This window comes from Nomascus leucogenys, chromosome 4 (assembly GCF_006542625.1).
Source record: "Nomascus leucogenys isolate Asia chromosome 4, Asia_NLE_v1, whole genome shotgun sequence".
In the NCBI taxonomy this organism is placed as follows: Eukaryota; Metazoa; Chordata; class Mammalia; order Primates; family Hylobatidae; genus Nomascus; species Nomascus leucogenys.
In genome coordinates, this window is record NC_044384.1 from 147,171,722 (window position 1) to 147,191,632 (window position 19,911).

Consider the following 19,911-nt stretch of genomic DNA (forward strand, 5'->3'; position numbering starts at 1 on the left):
AGATCTGAGTCAGTAGAATTTTATGTTTCTATGATTCTGAATCTTAAGTAAGTTGATAGTCATCTTTTCCTGAATTTACTAAACTGCCACAAATTTACCAAATGTTACTCAGCTATTACAGAAAACCGGTGAACACGCACTCACATATTTTTTAGATATCTATATGGGTTTTTTTTTTTTTTTTTTTTTTTGAGATGGAGTCTCGCTCTGTCACCCAGGCTGGAGTGCAGTGGCGCCATCTCAGCTCACTGCAAGTTCCGCCTCCCGGGTTCACGCCATTCTCCTGCCTCAGCCTCCTGAGTAGCTGGGACTACAGGCGCCCGCCACCACGCCTGGCTAATTTTTTCGTATTTTTAGTAGAGACGGGGTTTCACCGTGGTCTCGATCTCCTGACCTCGTGATCCTCCCGCCTCGGCCCCCCAAAGTGCTGGGATTAAAAGCGTGAGCCACCACGCCCCTATGTGGGTTTTGTTAATGTTAAATTCTAGTAGCGTCTTCCTTAAAATTAGGAGGAAGCTCTGGTTTCAAGATATTATAAGTGGATTAACAATTGAAGCCAGGCATGGTGGCTCATGCCTGTAATCCCAGCACTTCAGGAGGCCAAGATGGGGAGCACTTGAGTTCAGAAGTTTGAGACCAGCCTGGGCAACATAGCAAGACTCCGTCACTACAAAAAAATTTTTAAAAATTGGCTTGATGTGCTTGTGTATTCCTGTGGTTCTAGCTACTCAGGAGGCTGAGGCAGGAGGACTGCTGGAGCCCAGGAGGTGGAGGCTGCAATGAGCTATGATAGCGTCTAGTCTGAGCTGAGCAACAGAGCAAGACCCTGTCTTTAAAAGAAAAGAAAAAAAAAAAACAATTGAAAGTGAACACAGAACCTTGTTCGTAGGAGTTTCCTCCTTCCCAAAAAGTGCAACTCATTTGATGATATGCATATTTAAGGCAGTTTTGTGCAAGGATTTTATCACTGCGTTTTATACACCCCTCTGGAAGTTTGAAACAGATAATCTCTAAGCCTCTCCCAACCTATAGATTGTATGACTCATTAGCCGACCCAATGTCTCAGAAACTTCAGAAATCACTGAAAACCAGTGACTTCTCTGATCTGGAGTTTGCATGTGCTCAAGTGGACACCTTCCTAGGAAGTAGTGAGGAGGGAGAGACCAGAATGCTATTTGGGAACGAGGATGTCCAGCTTCCCCAACAGGAGGCTGGCTCTGATGAGGGCTGGCCAAGATGCAGTGTCAGGATGATGGCAAATTCAGGTGTGCTTTCTGTGGGAGGGTGGGAGTCTGGCATTACTAATGATAAAGGCAAAGAATCATATGACCTGAAGGACATACATGCTCCCAGGCTCATTCAGGGCTGCGGGGCTTTAGAGAGAGGATGTTCCATCACACTTCCCTGTGGACTGTGGGGCTCACACATTGCGACTCAGATTGAATTTGGTTCAAACACTGAGTCACGCTTTGGATTACTATTAGAGCTTAGAGATACGTGCAGCTGGCAGAGGTAGAAATAAGTTCACCAGATGAACCATAATTATTTATAAATTTCACTCCAGACTTCTACACATGAAATGTGGTACAGGCAAAAAAAGAGAGCAGATGGGATATATACTGTGTTTTTGTTTTCCTGTGTCTGGTAGTATTTGCAGTGTTGAATAAATTACCAATAATGATAATTAACTAAGCCAAATATTGGGGATATGGCATGACCGGATTTTAATAACATCCTTGCAAACACTCTAAATGCAATTATTATTGCAATAAAATTCTACGTAACCCACACCATTCCTGCTAGCCCCTATACCTAGTAACTCCAACCTTTTATTCCTTCTTCATTCCTGACGTCAGTAAACTTGTCAAATAAACAAAGACATCTTCCTAAATTTCCTTTAATAAGTATACTCAGGATGTGGAGTGAGGGTATCCTTGACCCAAAACAGGATGGCGCAATGCCGGCTGGGCGTTGCACTGATGCCGGTGGTCCCAAGTCCTCTGGTCCCCTTCATGGTGCAGTGGACCCCTCCATGAGGGACCTTCTGTTGCTGTTTTATCATCCGAATCTCCAGATCAAGTGGAGCCACTTAGAACATTTTAGTGATTACAAAAAAAAAAACCAAACAAACAAACCAAAAAGCAAATCCCTGACCTTCTCTGTCTCAGTTGTCCAAAATTTCTGCAGATGGAAAGGAAAGGGAGTGGGAGCTTCGTAAATTGACTGCTTTTTAAAGACACATACGAAAAACCTGCTACAGAGAAAAGAAGAAGAGGGAAGGGGCAGCTGCACTGGATGGGTTGGTTGGTTGGTTGGTTGGTTGGTTTGTTGGTTGGTTGGCTGGTTGGTTTGTTGGTTGGTTTGTTTGTTGGTTGGTTGGTTGGTTGGTTGGTTGGTTGGTTCGTTGGTTTGTTGGTTGGTTGGTTGGTTGGTTTGTTGGTTGGTTGGTTGGTTGGTTGGTTGGTTGGTTGGTTTGTTGGTTGGTTGGTTGGTTGGTTGGTTTTTGAGACGACTCTTGCTCTGTCACCCAGGCTGGAGTGCAGTGGCGTGATCTCGACTCACTGCAACCTCCACCTCCCAGGTTCAAGCAATTCTTCTGCCTCAGCCTCCCGAGCAGCTGGGACTACAGGCGCACGACACCATGCTTAGCTAATTTTTGTATTTTTAGTAGAGAAAGGATTTCACCATATTGGCCAGGCCGTTCTCAAACTCCTGACCCCGTGATCTGCCTGCCTCAGCCTCCCAAAGTGCTGGGATTACAGGCGTGAGCCACTGTGCTCGGCTGCAATGGATGGTTTTAATACTTCTACTTTATCAATTTATTCTGGTCATATGAAGATCTTAGACATGTTAACCAAGTTCAGCCTTTCCCTTAGAGTATGCATACTTTTAAAGCTCACAGACTCTATCAGCCTACACACCACCAATAGCAAATACAGCCTAGCCCTTGAGAGCTTTGGATTTAAGTTGTTACACTCTTTGGGGACTGACTGTATGTTAATATTAGAGCAGAGAGAAACAGAAACATGGAGAATGTGTGAGAAACAGAAAGAGGGAAGAGAAAAAAAACTGGGATATTCAGTGATGGTGAAACATGATGTGAGAAAGGTTACACTCTGGATCATTAATATTGGCTGATTTATCCAAGCCAGTGGAGGCTTTTGTTTACTTTTTTTTTTTTTTTTTTTTGACAGGGTCTTGTTCTGTCTCTCAGGCTGGAGTGCATGGGTGTAGTGGTTTGGTCACAGCTCATTGCAGCCTCAAACTCCTGGCCTCAAGTGATCCTCCAGCCTTAGCTTCCTGAGTAGCTAGGACTACAAGTGTGCACCACCACACTCTACTAATTTTTGCATTTTTGTACAGACAGGATCTCATTATATTACCCAGGCGACAACTGCATTTTTTAAGTAAAAAAAAAAGTAAGAATAGTCAGTAATTCCACTGACTATTCCAATATTTTCAAATTCCAATATTGTCAAAGTTCCAATATTTTTGAAACTAAAAATGTTCAGATAAAGATAAAAGGTCAGTGGAAATTTATCTCTTTTGAGCTCGGTTCTTTTAAATTAGATCTCGTTTAGCAAATTAATGATGGGTACAGGGAAAGGATAGCATACCTCTGCTATTATGACTTATTTCCTTTTGGCTATGGTCAAAATAATATTGTATTGAACATGATGGTAATTAGGCAAAACACTATTTGTCACAATTGATATATTTTATACCATTGCTATTTTATTAATATTTTGATTCATATTATATTTAACTTTTTGATTGCCCTAACTGAAAAATTATTATACAAAAGCCAATAAAATAACTTTGTGCGCTCAGAGGCTTACCGTTCTGGGAGATAAGGTAAATATCTATTAGCCATATGACATAATTACTATTCTTTTCTTTAGTTTCAACATGGAGCCCAGCTATGACTTCCTACACATCTATGAAGGGGAGGATTCCAACAGCCCCCTCATTGGGAGTTACCAGGGCTCTCAGGCCCCAGAAAGAGTAGAGAGTAGCGGAAACAGCCTGTTTCTGGCGTTTCGGAGTGATGCCTCCGTGGGGCTTTCAGGGTTCGCCATTGAATTTAAAGGTATTGTGATTGCCTGAATTTGGATGGGAATTAATTTGTGTCAGGACTGTTTTTATTGTAAGCGTTGCTTTGTAACATCTTGCTTATCTGTTTAATACATAAATGCTGACATGTGTCTCCTCTGTCTGGGAGATACAGGTCTCCTCCCTCTCCAGTGAAGATATTCCTGAGGTGCATTTCTACTTTAACTGGAGGAAGAAAGAGAGGGGAAAAAAACTGTCCCAGTTCATGGCCATATAAAAATAAACTGTGGTTTGTAAAATAAAGAATTTGATGACATTTAGTAATTATTTCAAGATGGGTTTTAGCACCTTATAATTTGTTTCTTCAAGATGATTAAATATAAGTACATGAAAATAACTTCTTTTCTTTTTTTTTCTTGAGACAGAGTTTTGCTCTTCTTGCCCAGGCTGGAGTGCAATGGCAGGATCTCAGCTCACTGCAACCTCCGCCTCCTGGGTTCAAGCGCTTCTCCTGTCTCAGCCTGCCGAGTAGCTGGGATTACAGGAGCACACCACCATGCCCGGCTAATTTTTGTGTTTTTAGTACAGACAGGGTTTCATCATATTGGTCAGGCTGGTCTCGATCTCCTGACCTCATGATCCACCCGCGTCAGCCTCCCAAAGTGCTGGGATTACAGGCGTGAGCCACCACGCCCGGCCAATCACTTCATTTTATCTCAACATCTTCCATGTCAACATCTCTGTGCCCTTCTCTGCCTCAGTCAGCCATGGCTGGTTTGGCAAGGTTTCTGACACTGCTCAGAGCTCTTTTCTTTGATCCTCATATCAGTGATTCACCCTTGATTCGCTAGAAACCATTCCCTGCCACTAACATCCAAGGAAAACAGACTGACCTAAAAAAACACCTTCAACTCAACATTTTGCTATTGGGTCCATCAGAATAAATATATGGTTTTTCAAGTTTATTTCTCATGTGAACAAAATAAAATACAAGGTGTATTACAAAGAATTAGGGAAGAGGAGTTAACAGTATATCAATTCACAGTTATGAGGGTTTTCTTTAAAAAATGAAAATATTTATATTTATTTACACTTTTGAGTTCAATTTGTATGAAAAATCTTTTTAAAAAGAACATATTTTATGTCCCTTACCTCATTACCAGACCTGTTTATATAGTTTTAGGTAGAAAATTGGTCTCTTTGCTCCCAAACATCAAAATCTGCAAACTTAGGGGTATTTACTAAAATGTTCAATTTAAAAAATTATACAATTTAGCGGAGTATCCTATGCCTTTGAGATGGGATCCGTCATGTTTGGGAATAGTTGAAAACAGTACTTTTGAGCCTTTGCCACATCATAAGGTAGTTTCTTAACAAGAATTCACTAAAATGCATTTTACCATGACAATGCTTATTCTATGATAGCCCCCCACCCCCCAAAAAAATCACACAGACAAGTAAACAAACAAAACAAATCCTCATATAAGTGTGAGAATGTACACCGATCATTGCCCACTCCAACAACTCCTGTCCTCCCCGGCATCCTAAGGCAGGTGAATAAATGGGCCAATGAATGAATGAAGTATGAAGGGCCTTACAAGTTACATGAAGAAAGAACTTCCTTAATTTTTGTTTGGATAACCAGTATGGCCATCTAACTGGAGGCTATCGTTCTTGAGGTTTTAAAAGTTCGCCACTGGAGTCTGTGAAAAATAAAAATCACAGCATAGAGAATAGGAATGATGCCATTGCATGCAGCCTGGAGCGGTGACGCCATTGCCTGCAGCCTGAAGCAGTGATGTTATTACATCCAGCCTAGGGCAGTGATGCTATTGAATCCAGCATGAAACAGTGATGCCGTTGCATCCAGCCAAGAGCAGCGATGCTGTTGCATCCAGCCTGGAGCAGTGACGACGTTGCATGCAGCCTAGGGCAGTGATGTCATTGCATCCAAGCTAGGGCAGTGGTGCTATTGTATCCAGCCTGGAGCAGTGATGCCATTGTATGCAGCCAATAGCAGTGATGCTGTTGCATCCAGCCTGGAGCAGTGATGCCATTGCATGCCACCTATGACAGTGATGTCATTGCATCTAGCCTGGAGAAATGATGCCATTGCTTCCAGCCTGGAGCAGTGATGCCATTGCGTGCAGGCTGAGCAGTGATGCCATTGTGTGCAGCCTACAACAGTGATGTCATTGCATCTAGCCTGGAAAAATGATGCCATTACTTCCGCCCTGGAGCAGTGGTGCCATTGCATCCAGCCTAGGGCAGTGATGCTATTGTATCCCGCCTGGGGCAGTGATGTCATTGTATCTAGCCTGTCACAGTGATGCCATTGCATGCAGCCTAGGGCAGTGATGTCATTGCATCTAGCCTAGAGAAATGATGCCATTGCATCCAGCCTCAAGCAGTGATGCCATTGCATCCAGCCTAGGGCAGTGATGCTATTTTATGCAGCCTGGACCAGTGATGTCATTGCATCTAAGCCTGGTACAGTGATGCCATTGCATCCAGCCTAGGGCAGTGATTGCACGTAAGCCTGGTGCAGTGATGTGATTGCATCCAGCCCAGAGCAAGTGCTGGTGTGGATAGCAAAGCAGGTGACAGATCCAGTTCTTAGGCATGATGGGAAATAGAAGGGGCACCAGGCAGTCGTGCTGTGCAACAATTCACAAATCCTGGCTGAGGCAATCCGCCCGGCCTCTGATGCAGGAAACCTCAAAGGTATGCTTAGGTGGAATGCACAAGGACAACACAAAATACACCCTGTTATGAAGTCATCTAGTTAGAAAGCCTGGCAAATTGTAAGCAAAAAAAAGTGCCAGTGATTTATCACCGAACATCCTGAAGTGACAACTCACTAATGGAACTAAAAGATTAGATGCAGTTCATTGGGAAAAAATCCTGCCATCAGAAATCAAAATTAGTGGCATAAAGAAGAAAGTTGTGTAGGTGATATTTAATCAAACGGGAAACTAGACTAAAAGAGATTTATAACAAAAAAAGATCAAAAAGGACACAAGGGCAACAGACATGTATTAATAGATGTATACTGGGAAATTTTTTATTTTCAATAGGGGAAAATACTATAAACAAGGTCAATGCTTCTACTTACTACATGCTCAGTACATTGTGTTGAATGATTAAATAATAGAAAAATTGAGCAACTTGCATAGTACCTACAGGTTTACTTATTTGATCTGTATTTGCTTAAAATAATGTTCTATGTTCTATACAGGATTTAATGCAGTTACAAAGAATTATCAACATGTCAGCTACCATTTTAAATATCCAAACAGCTGTTGAATAAAGCAATTAGAGCTGGTTCGAAGGCACAAAACAAGAAATACATATAAAATATATATGTATCATTTAATCTCAAATTCTTAAATGAACAAACATATATATAATGTATATTAATATAGATTTAATCAAAGTATGTAAATTATATAGAATATAGTTTATTAAATATAATACATTATTATAATAGATTCTTTATAAAATGTATACAGTGATTAAGTCAATTATCACCAAAGACATCTCTGTTTGGTTGATGATGATACATGGATTATTAAAAATATAATTGAAAATATTGAATAAATACAGTTAATCAGGTCTCTTTTTCTTCCTCCAGGGCTTCCCAAAGTTTAGCATTTTTGTTTTTGCTTTTTCCTCTCCTGTTATATATATCTGTTTCTAGCAGGGTGGTAGACTAGAGGGTTGTACACTTTTTCATTTAGAGATATTTTAGATGGTCTATTGAAACAGAAAATTAAAAATATTAAGGCTACCAGAAGATCACTGAAATTGACTGCAGAGCAACATGACTGAAGAAAGAAGGTTTTGTATTTTTGCTTGGGAAGAAGAAATACTTAATGCAGCCAAAAGTGAATGCCTAATTGAGGGGCCCCAGAATTGGGCAGGTCTCTGCAGGGGGTATTTGTGGAAGTGACTTAACTTTCCATGAGTTTTACATTCTTATCATCCTTTCCTGGCAGAGGTGTCCTGCAGATTAGAATTAAACCAGAGAAATGCTCCTGGTTCCGTGTCTGGTACATAATGAGCCCTTAATAAATTTCAGCAATTATTATAACTAAGGTAGAACTGTTGGCTATTAGTACATCCAGGGCACAATGTTTCACCATCATCTATCAGTCAGTGTATTTTCTTCTGCTAAATTTGACGTTTACTCTATTATGACTGACAACAGAAATACGGTAGTAAAAGAATGAGAACAACCATCCATTTCATCTTCTAGGTCTGTCTACTGTTATTCATGTAAGAAAGTGCTCTTAACTTTCAGGAATTAAACTGTTTCATTTTAAGAAGCCAAATTCTCCCGTCTTTTCTGAAAGGTGTGGAGTGATTTTATGTTAATATGTTTGATGTACAAAAGTTAGAAAATGAACCTCAATTTTTCCAGTGTCAATTTTTCTTTGATTCAGTGCTAAAATCTACAGCCAAAAAAGGGTAAATATATAAAAATGTAGTACTGTATTTTTTATGTAGATGAAGGTAATTTTATATCAATTCTGTAGTAAAATGTGGTTTTTAAAATGCAAATATAATTTTATTAAAAAGGAATTTTCTTATTTTAATTAATAGCTTCACTTGGTCAATAGCCAATCAATAAATATTCTTTGAGCATTTCTTACTTATTTAGGGCATTGTTCTAGGCCCCAAATAACACAATTAAAGAACCAACCCAACAAACGAGCACACAAACAAGAATAAAATCCCTGCTCTCATGCAGTTTACGTTCATTTCTTCTGCAGAGAAACCACGGGAAGCTTGTTTTGACCCAGGAAATATAATGAATGGGACAAGAATTGGAACAGACTTCAAGCTTGGCTCCACCGTCACTTACCAGTGTGACTCTGGCTACAAGATTGTTGACCCCTCATCCATCACCTGTGTGATTGGGGCCGATGGGAAACCCTCCTGGGACCAAGTGCTGCCCTCCTGCAATGGTGAGTGCATGCTTGGGTATTTTCTAGAAATGCAACTTTCCTTTCAAATGCAGCATCTCATTGAAGAAATGGTTCCACATTTCAACATGTATTCCTCTCATCAGTGGTGAGGATTGCTTAGAGAGCTAGTGCGGAATGCATATCAGGCATTCGTTGATCGTTTAATGCAGCTAGTGTGTTAGCCATTCTCATAGGTTTCCGGGAGAAGCAATGTTTTTTCCTTCACTCATACAGTTTGACATTTTTCACTTCTGTTTTTGTGTGTTCTAGACCTGTTCTTTATAAGAGGTGCGAATTAGCCTTCTCTAGTTCCTTCTCTCTCTCTCTCTGTCTCTCCATATATAAAATACTTACATCTGGCTGGGCGCGGTGGCTCATGCCTGTAATCCCAGCACTTTGAGAGGCTGAGGCGAGTGGATCACTATGTCAGGAGTTCGAGACCAGCCTGACCAACATGGTGAAACCCTGTCTTCACTAAAAATACAAAAATTAACTGGGCATGGTGGTGTGCGCCTGTGATCCCAGCTACTCAGTAGGCTGAGGCAGGAGAATCGCTTGAACCCAGGAGGTGGAGGTTGCAGTGAGCTGAGATCGTGCCAGTGCACTCCAGCCTGGGTGACAGAGCAAGACTCCATCTCAAACAAATAATCAAACAAACAAACAAATATATATATATATATATATACACACACACATATATTCATATACATACATATACACACACACATATATTTATATATATACATATATACATACATATACACACATATATATATATTTACATCTATTTATCTGTATATAAAGAGAGAGAAAAAAACTAATATGTATATATTTGAATGGATACGTCATTTCCCCCCAAAACAGCAATAGTTTGTAATTGCTTAGGAAGTAAATTAGTAAAATCATTGAATTAGCTTTCAAGGACAGACAAAACTAGCCTACAGTGATAAAGTCAGACAGCAGCTGTCCTGTGGGTGTGAACCGGGGACAGTGGGAGGATAGACTTCCTGGCTGCTGGCCACGGGGCATATCTTAACCTAGGTGGTGGTTTCATGGGGGTCTCCACAGGCAAACACTCCTCAGCCTGTGGACCCATGACTTGTACTCTTTACATTTTCAAAGTATATATTTAAAAAAGAAAAAGAATGAGGTAGAACTTCACAGTTTGTTGCAGAGACATTCATTTCTAGGGTTATTTTAAGATGAGCTCGAAGACCAGTTTAGTTTGATAAATTATGAAACAAACGTGTTTTCCTTAAGACGGCCTAACAACGCTACTGGCACCTTCAGGCTAAATAAACATTTTAAATATTACCGTATAAGAGGCTGGGCGCGGTGGCTGACACCTGTAATCCCAGCAATTTGGGAGGCTGACGTGGGTGGATCACCTGAGGTCAGGAGTTCAAGACCATCCTGGCTAACATGGAGAAACCCCCTTTCTACTAAAAATACAAAAAACTAGCTGGGAGTGGTGGTGTGTACCTGTAATCCCAGCTACTTGGGAGGCTGAGGCAGGAGAATCACTTGAACCCAGGAGGTGGAGGTTGTGGAAGCCGAGATTGCACCATTGCACTCCAGCTTGGGCAATAAGAGTGAAACTCTGTCTCAAAAAAAAAAAAAAAAAAAATATATATATATATATATAAGAAACTAAAATCAAACAAACAAAACAAAATAAAACAAAACTTTTTCCCTGGCGTGTTCTGCTATTTCTATATTTCTAAGTCCATTTTCTGATGACCCTGAAAGCTTTTAAGTTAAAGAAGTGTATGGACCCAGCAGTAGTGACTGGCACAGAGCTAGAACTCAGGCCAGGTGTAGTGGCTCACACCTGTAATCCCAGCACTAAGGGAGGCCAAGCCTAGTGGATCCTTTGAGCTCCGGTGTTTAAGACCAGCCTGAGCAACATGACAAAACCCCATCTCTACCAAAAACACAATACAAAACTTAGTTGGGTGTGGTGGCTCGTGCCTGTAGTCCCAGCTTCTTGGGAGGGTGAGGTAGGAGGATCGCTGGAGCCCGGTAGGTGAAGGTTGCAGTGAGCCGAGATGGTGCCACTGCACTGTAGCCTGGGCAACAGATCGACAGATGGAGAAAGTTATTTTTTGTGTTTTAAAATCACGATTATAGGCCAGGTTATGCATGAGTCATTTCTAGTCATCTGTTTAATTAAAAATTCTGATAGTGTAGTCATTGTGTTACTTGCTTTGGGAGAATTTTCTGATTGGGAAGTTATAGAGTGCTTCTTTTTTAAGTTTATTAAAAACTAAAACAAGAAGCATATGGAAGCTTAAAATAGAACTCAGCATGCTCATGGGTGAGGGAGGCAGTGAGCCAGAGTGAGTGGCTTTGAGGTAACGAGAGCCTTTGATCTAGCATTACAGGTCAGGACCAAGGTCTCCCTGGTACCTGCACAGCGCCCAGAACAGGACAGAGCCAAACTAAGAAGTGGGTGTCTCTTGGTGAGTAGGTGGGCATGAGCGAGCTGGAAGTCTCTGCCCAGCACCCACCCTTCCCTATCCTGGCCCAGAAGGGGCCACACCTCCACCCCCTCCTGTCTTGCTGCCAGCCTGGGTGCCCCTCATGTCCTGAGCGGCCTGGGCAGTGCATGCCAGTGGTTCTGGTTGTTTGCCCTGTGCTCTTGAGGTTGGCCAGGAGCTGCCGTCCAAGGTCGTGAGGATCCTCCCTTCTGGACGAGGCATGGCCAGTGCGGGCAGGCCTGAAAGATGCGCCGTGCAGAGTGACCAGATCTCGCCTCACCTCCTCCCGTCTGTGTCACTCCAGACAAGATACACAGGGCTGAAAGCAATGACAGTCTCTAGGTCACAAGTGTTAGGAGGATAAATTCCACAGGTGTAAGGCTCCCCAAAACTAGTAGATCTTAATTCTGTATGTAACTGGTTTCCAAAACCATTTTGATGTAACAAAGGGCAATGACCTCAAACCCTTTTGATTTGACATCCAATCAATATAATTATTGAGCGTGCAACCTCAATCTCTGCAACGCATTACAGGTACTGACCGTCTCAGCAGCTGTGTTATGCACCACATAATTACTACATGAACACAGACATTTAAAAAGATGGAATTTGAGACCAGACAAAGCTGTTCATGCCTGTTATCTCAGCACTTTGAGAGACTAAGGCAGCAGGATCGCTTGAGGACTGCAGTTCAAGACTACTCTGGACAACATAGCAAGACCCCACCTCTACAAAAAAAAATTAAAATTAGCTGGGTGGGGTGGTGCACATATGGGGTCCCCGCTACTCAGGAGGCTGTAGTGGAAGGAACACTTGAGCTCAGAAGGTTGAGGCTGCAGTGAGCCATGACTGGATCACTGCACTCCAGCCTGGGCAATAGAGCAAGACCTTATCTCAAGAAAACAAAAGATATAATTTTGGGTAAAAATTCTAATTTTCTTTCTTATATCCCAGAAAATGATTTTTGCATCCCCTGGTGTATTTTTTCCCCCACTTCAGATATCTTTAACAATTATATAGATTCTAGTGTGAGGGAGATAAAAGTAGGTAGCACAATTGAGGAAAGATCATGAATTGTGTACTTTTGTTAACTAATAATACAAAAGGCATTTAATTTATATTAAATTCAATTACGGTTGAATTTGTGGGGAGTGATAAAACTTTGGCCATAGAAAAAGCTTGGCTAAAGTATTAGCCATAGGAAAAATACCTTTTCTATGGCTAAAGAAAAAGTATATATGTATACACTTTATATATTTATATATGTAAATATACATAAATATATAAATATATAAAGAAATATATGTAAGTATACATATATATAAAGTATATATACATATATAAGTGTGTATATATATGTATAATCATATAAAGTATAAATACACTTTATATGTATTCTTTATATATTTATACATACACATATAAATTTACACACACATATATAGGAATTATACATATATACACACCTATATATGTGTATATAGTCACATATATTCCTATATATAGGATATATACATATATACATATTCCCTATATGTGTATATTCCTATCTATATAGGTTATATATATAAAACCAAATTTTTAATTAGAGATTGTTTCACTTTCCATGTCTGAAGATCTGTGGAGTGAGGCACAATTTATTTTACCAGTCATCAAAGAGCACGACACATGAAACACTGATTTCCCCACATGGAGGATTCTATATATAAAACTTCATATTCTAAATCTGGAAAGCAGAGATGGTTTCTCCTGTAGTGCATCTTGGATGTCTCGTGGAGAGCAGCACATTTTGTACATGAACCAGCGCCCGTGATTTATTCAGATCAACAGTCAACCTTGGGGTCTTTTGCTCTACTGTAAATCTTTTGCTAGTTCCTGCATCATGGGATGCAGTTGGTGCATTTTGGAGCAGTTTGTTTTAGATTCATGGTGTAATGTTTTTCCTGGTTATTCGTCTATTACCTACAAATTTTGCTTATTGAAGTTTTTTGTAGAATTGTAACTGAAATTGAAGCAAAGTAGAAGCCTTTTCATGGGTCAGAATGACTTCTGTTTGCTAGTTTTGTTTACTCAGTTTGGTTCTATGTGGTTGCTTTTATGTATGAGATGTATATATTCTAATAAGCCAAACGGGTAAGCAAGCTTCTTGTTACCATTAGCAATGAATGCTTTTGTATGTCTTTATTCATCTAGGAAATAATCTGTTTAATATGTTAATTACCAAATAACAAACATTTATTTATTTTTCTTCTGTTGTTGCATTAAAATAAAATAACTCCTAAGGTGAGAAGCACCATGCCTGTTTCTTAGATTAGCACAGTAATGCAGACATAACAATTATTAAGAATTAAATAGCCGAGTGCAGTGGCTCACGTCTGTAATCCCAGCACTGTGGGAGGCCAAGGCGGGGGGATCACAAGGTCAGGAGATTGAGACCATCCTGGCTAACATGGTGAAACCCTGTCTCTACTAAAAAATGACAAAAAGATTAGCCGGGCATGGTGGCAGGTGCCTGTAGTCCCAGCTACTCCGGAGGCTGAGGCAGGAGAATCACTGGAACCTGGGAGGTGGAGCTTGCAGTAAGCCCAGATCACACCACTGCACTCCAGCCTGGGCAACGGAGCAAGACTCCATCTCAAAAATCAATCAATCAATCAATCAATCAATCAATAAAAATTCTATCCATATTTTTCTAACACAAATGTTTGTTCATGTATGAAACATATAATTGTAGTTCTGGTGCTTAGCTTTTTGATCTGAGGAAGAAGAGACAGGCACAAGCACCATTTATCAAGGTAGTAAAAGACAAAAGTTCTGGGTCAATTTTCCTCAATTTCATCTTTGACTTTTTATAAATGTCCTCTATTATCATAAAGCAATGCTCTTTTATTCTATCCTTGCACAAAGTGTTTCTTTGTAGTTATACTTTGAGGCATGAATTAGTCAGCGTTCTCTAGAGGGACAGAACTAATGGAATAGTTACATATATAAAAGGGAGTTTATTAAGCATTAACTCACATGATCACAAATTCCCACAATATGCTGTATGCAGTCTGAGGAACAAGAAGAGTCATTCGGAGTTCCAAAACTGAAGAACTGGGAGTTTGACGTTCAGGGGCAGGAAGCATCCAGCACAGCAGACAGATGTAGGCTTGGAGGCTAGGCCAGTCTCTCACTTCACATTTTTCTGCCTGCTTATATTCTAGCCATGCTGGTAGTTTATTAGATGGTGCCCATCCAAATTGAGGTGGGTCTGCCTTCCCCAGCCCACTGACTCAAATGTTAATCTCCTTTGGCAAGACCCTCACAGACACACACAGGATCAATACCTTGTATCCCTCAATCCAATCAACATGATATTCAGTATTAACCATCACAAAACATACGGCCAGGAGTGGTGGCTCACGCCTGTCATCTCAGCACATTGGGAGGCTGAGGTAGGTGTATCACGAGGTCAACAGATCGAGACCATCCTGGCCAACATAGTGAAACCCTGTCTCTACTAAAAATACAAAAATTAGCTGTGTGTGGTGGTGTGCACCTGTAGTCCCAGCTACTTGGGAGGTTGAGGCAGGAGAATCACTTGAACCTGGCAGGCAGAGGTTGCAGTGAGCTGAGATCACATCACTGCACTCCAACGTGGTGACAGAGTGATCAGAAGATGTTCTTGATAAGAATTACTTTACCATCGCTAATAATTTGGGAATCAAAATTTTGGCCCAGTGATGACATGTTTCCACTTCTTATTTATACTTCTTGTTTAAAATTTAAAACTATTTTTTTTTATGGAAAAAAGATCATTTGCAAAATGATATGTTTGAATTGTATGTGACTGAGTGCAAATGAAATATATTTTCGTTCTTTATTTGTGCTTAGTTTTTTAAAAACTTGAACTTGAAACTTTTGAGGAAAAGGAAAGATAGTTCTGTCATAACCTGTTAGAGTTCACATGGTTAAGGTGGGGAGAAATATCTCAGGGATAGATCTGCCTTGGTAGAGTGAGTGATGCCAGCATTCTATTGGAAACCTTCAGTTTTGAAGTTGAGCTTACAGAAATATCCTCCATCTAAAAGTGAAAATAAAATGTTTCTATTTAAAATTGTAAAAAACTAAATAGAAGTGTTTTAGAGTGATAACATGATTTTGAATTAAGACACTAGCTTGAAGGCTGAGCTTAGTTAAGTAAAATCTCTACTAGCTGATCATGAACAGATCAAAGCTGTCAGATGTCTGAGCTGTTCTCTTTTGACTTTTAGAATACAACTTAAGTTTTTCAAGCGCTTGTAATGCAGGGATTCAGGAAATTTCTTGAGTAATCATTAACAAGGTGCCTTATCGTTAGCATTACCATATTCTAAGGAGCTTAATTCATCCTGGAAAATGATCTGTCCATCAATTAATATTTAACATAATGCTAATTAACGTTCAAAGGATTAGACATGTTATCTCTAACTTCTTTATTCTTTGAGCCTTGAAAATTGCCATTGTGGCCAAGCACAGTGGCTCACGCCCGTAATCCCAGCACTTTGTGAGGCTGAGGCAGGCAGATCACAAGGTCAGGAGTTTGAGACCAGCCTGACCAACATACTAAAGATACAAAAAAAGAAAAAAATTAGCCAGGTGTGTTGGTGTGCACCTGTAATCCCAGCTACTCGGGAGGCTGAGGCAGGAGAATCGTTTGAACCCGGGTGGTGGAGGTTGCAGTGAGGAGATCGTGCCATTGTACTCCAGCCTGGGCAACAGGGCAAGACCCCATCTCAAAAAAAAAAAAAAAAAGAGAGAGAAAGAAAATTGCCATATCAAGAAGAAATGAGCTGTAGAAATATAACCTTTCTGAAATACTGAAGCTAATTCTGAATTCAAATCAGTGACGGTATATCCAAGATAGGAAGTGCAGTCAGGCCACAGCCAGCGTGGTAAGGGTGCAACAGACTGTCCTGAGTGGCTCTCGCGCTGGTCATTGCTCTATGTTAAACAGATGAGCGGAGCTGACTTGACTCCTTCTTATGTAAAAATATGAGGAAATAGAGTACTGGCAATCTAAACACTGAATATCAAATGGCTGGGAGTTAACTGGAGGTCTATTCCATGATGCTTTAAAAAGTGCATTGAACATCTGTGTACAGTGTTTTTCATTTTCTCAGCAAAAGTGAAGTCAAGGTAGATAAGATAACTGGGGGAAAATTAAGACATACCCACACATTCACACAGACATCGCCACCCTGCACACACATACACACACAGACATACCCCCAAAACACACATACACCCACACCGAGACATACCCCACACACACACACACCCACACTCAAACACATACACACACAGACATACCCCCCACGCACATACACACACACAAACACACACACACACACAGACATACGCCCCACACACCCACACCCACACACACACACACACACACAGACATACCCCCCACACATACACACACACACACAGACATACCCCCATGCACATACACATACATACACACACAGAGACGTACCCCACACAGACATACACACACAGACATACCCCCCACACACATACACACACAGACATACCCCCCACACACATACACACACACACACACTCACAGACATACCCCCGCATACACAGACATACCACACACACATATACATACACACACCCCCCCACACACACACAGACATACCCCCCACACCCGTACCCCCCCACACACATACACATGTGCGCGCACACACACACACACCTCTCTATATTTTATAAGCCCTAACTTTCTAATAATGGATTCCTTCAGTTTTAAATTGAACTCATAGGAAGAGACCCCAAAATCATTAGTAATTATACATGTTGCTTTTTTACTGAAACTATAAGATGAAACGTTAAAACAAACAAAATCCCGTAAAAAACAAAACGTTTTTCCTATTATTCCCATGTCAATATAAAAGTGATAGAAAACTGAAATAATCTTTGTATCTCTTAAGTTAATATGAGGATTGACTTCGAACAGGCAGCTCCGGCGAGGCTTTCTAAAATAATTTAATCATTCGTCTTTATAGAACCTATTTTATTATTATTATAGCTGTTTCCCTTATTATTTTAATACATCTGAGACATCGTCTTGAAAATAATATTGGGTTTTTCTCCTAAGTTGAATTACTTCTTACCTGGTAAATCTTTGTTTTACTATGACCTTGATAGCAATACAAAACAAGATTTTAACTTATTATTTTGTGAAGTTTTCAATAAATGTGCTCAGGTATTTGTTGTGTTTCAGCTTTGGCTCACCTATCACCTGCACTATTATTATTGCACAGCGCCTAATTCTCAGTTGATTTTATTTTCAGCTCCGTGCGGAGGCCAGTACACGGGATCAGAAGGGGTAGTTTTATCACCAAACTACCCCCATAATTACACAGCTGGTGAAGTATGCATCTATTACATCACGGTACCAAAGGAATTCGGTAAGGATGTCCTTTTATTTTTAATTCATTGTCATATTTCCTTTCAGGGTTAATTTTTCTGTCATTTGATAAACAAGTATTCTAGAGATTAGTGAAATAGTTCATATAAAAGCAAATGAGTTGCATTTAAGTAGCAGGCCTTCCAAATATATCCCACTCAACGTCCATTACAATCCTTTTACCAATGTGATATTAATGCTTACAGTCCCCTCTAGGGTTATGATCCAGAATAATCAGAGAGAATTAATTTGGCTTTCTTCTTAGGTTTCCCAAACATTGTTCTTTCAATTAGTTGTTTTTATGAGCAAGGGAGGATTTCTCATAAAGTAGGGGGTGGGTCAGAACACTGTGTGCGTGTCTGTGCATGAACGGCACATAACCAGATCATGATGGAAATCACTGCATCCTTGAGTCACCCTGTAAGTGCTCAGGGATGGAGAAGCAGGCAGAGTCCTGACTGTTTCACCTGCTGAACCCTGACTTTCTATCTCCCTCCTAAACATTGCTTCCAATTCCAGCTGATTTTCCAAAATGACTTCATTTCCAGAAGGCCCTTCCCTAGTCGCTCTGCACTTCATTTATGCAATGCTCACTCTCACTCTTGGCCAGGACAATTTATCTGGGATCGGATTCTTTTCTGGAGTAAACCAGATAGTAGCTGTCATCATTTTGAAGACTACTTCCCTCTTTCCAACAGGAAAATCAAAAATGCTACATAGTCAAGGTTTTTATTTATATCTGAGACAGCAATCACTCACTCTGCATATAAAGCAGGTAAAAATTCTAATGTTAGACGTATTTGAGGTAAAGCATTTTTAACATATGACAAGAAGGTTGTTTGACGGGTAAGAAACTTGTGTGTAGGACACATTATTTTTGTAAACTTCTATTGCGTTATGATTCCCAGGCCTCTTACGAATTTAATGCACACCCTCCCCAAGCCTTGCTGTTCCCTTTTTTATGATAAATGGACAATAATACTTAAAATGGGTTCTGGATTCCAACTTTTTAAGTTGGACCAAATTCTTTAAAGTCCCTCATTTAACTTCAGCCTTAATTCTGAATTTGAATGAAATAAATTTATTTTTTTACCTAAATGCTCAGCAGTATTCCCCTGATTATCACAAAAAAGTCTTCTGATCATGGATACATGACAAAATATATTTATTACAATGGAATTTAGCAGCCATATTCTATGATTTTAGTTAAATACAAAATATTATTGTCATCATTACACAATTAAAATTTTTCATCTAAAAAAGTCATACTCACATCCTAAATATTGATTATAATTTCCCAATCTGAAAAGTTTAATCACACAAACGATCACGTCCTATCTGGCAGAAAGCTTCAGTGTGGAATAACATAGTTATAGCGAATCTTTAATGAATATGCATTCTGTCTCATCCTTTACTTTCTTCCCCCATTCCTTACTCTTTCCTGAGAAATAAACTAATTAACTAAATAATTAATCTCACAGTATTTGTAAGTCCAGGGATGCAAAGATGAAAGGAATCTGGCCCATGTCCCAGGCAGGCTTATGGTGGGGGGTGAGGCAGACGTGAAATCCAGATACTACGGGGTAATGTGATCCTTACCAGGTAGGAAGAGGTTGCTCCCTGTCTGTCAACACAGGCTGAAAATGGGAAGCGATATTATTAATAAGACAGGTCTTCAGATAACCCAGTTTCCTCTATCTCATCCAAAAGCATAGCCAAGAATTCTTTCTCAAACGCAAATCTAAGCAGGTTAGTATCGTGATAAACATTCTTAGTCACTCCTGTTACTTATGGAGCAAAGTGTTTGTTTTCAGGGTGGCCTTTGAGATCCTTGCCACAGGCCTTTGCATTCCAATCTCCCTGTTTGTTTTTTATCCACGGAGTGTTAGCTGAAGTTGACTATTTGCTGCATTTGTCCCCTCCACCATTTTGCTTTTTGTCTTCCATTTGCTGATATAATTTCTTA

The 19,911-nt window shown here is 40.2% G+C and overlaps 1 protein-coding gene across 1 annotated transcript in view; it reads left to right on the forward strand.

Annotated features, from left to right (window-relative positions):
* The window catches only part of CSMD1 (CUB and Sushi multiple domains 1), a 2,090,842-nt gene that overhangs the window by 1,798,270 nt on the left and 272,661 nt on the right, over positions 1 to 19,911 (forward strand). Inside the window, exons 29-31 of the mRNA XM_003271406.4 lie at positions 3,903 to 4,090; positions 8,829 to 9,023; positions 17,830 to 17,946. Coding sequence (XP_003271454.2) covers positions 3,903 to 4,090; positions 8,829 to 9,023; positions 17,830 to 17,946 — 500 coding nt within the window. The remainder of the gene's footprint in view (positions 1 to 3,902; positions 4,091 to 8,828; positions 9,024 to 17,829; positions 17,947 to 19,911) is intronic.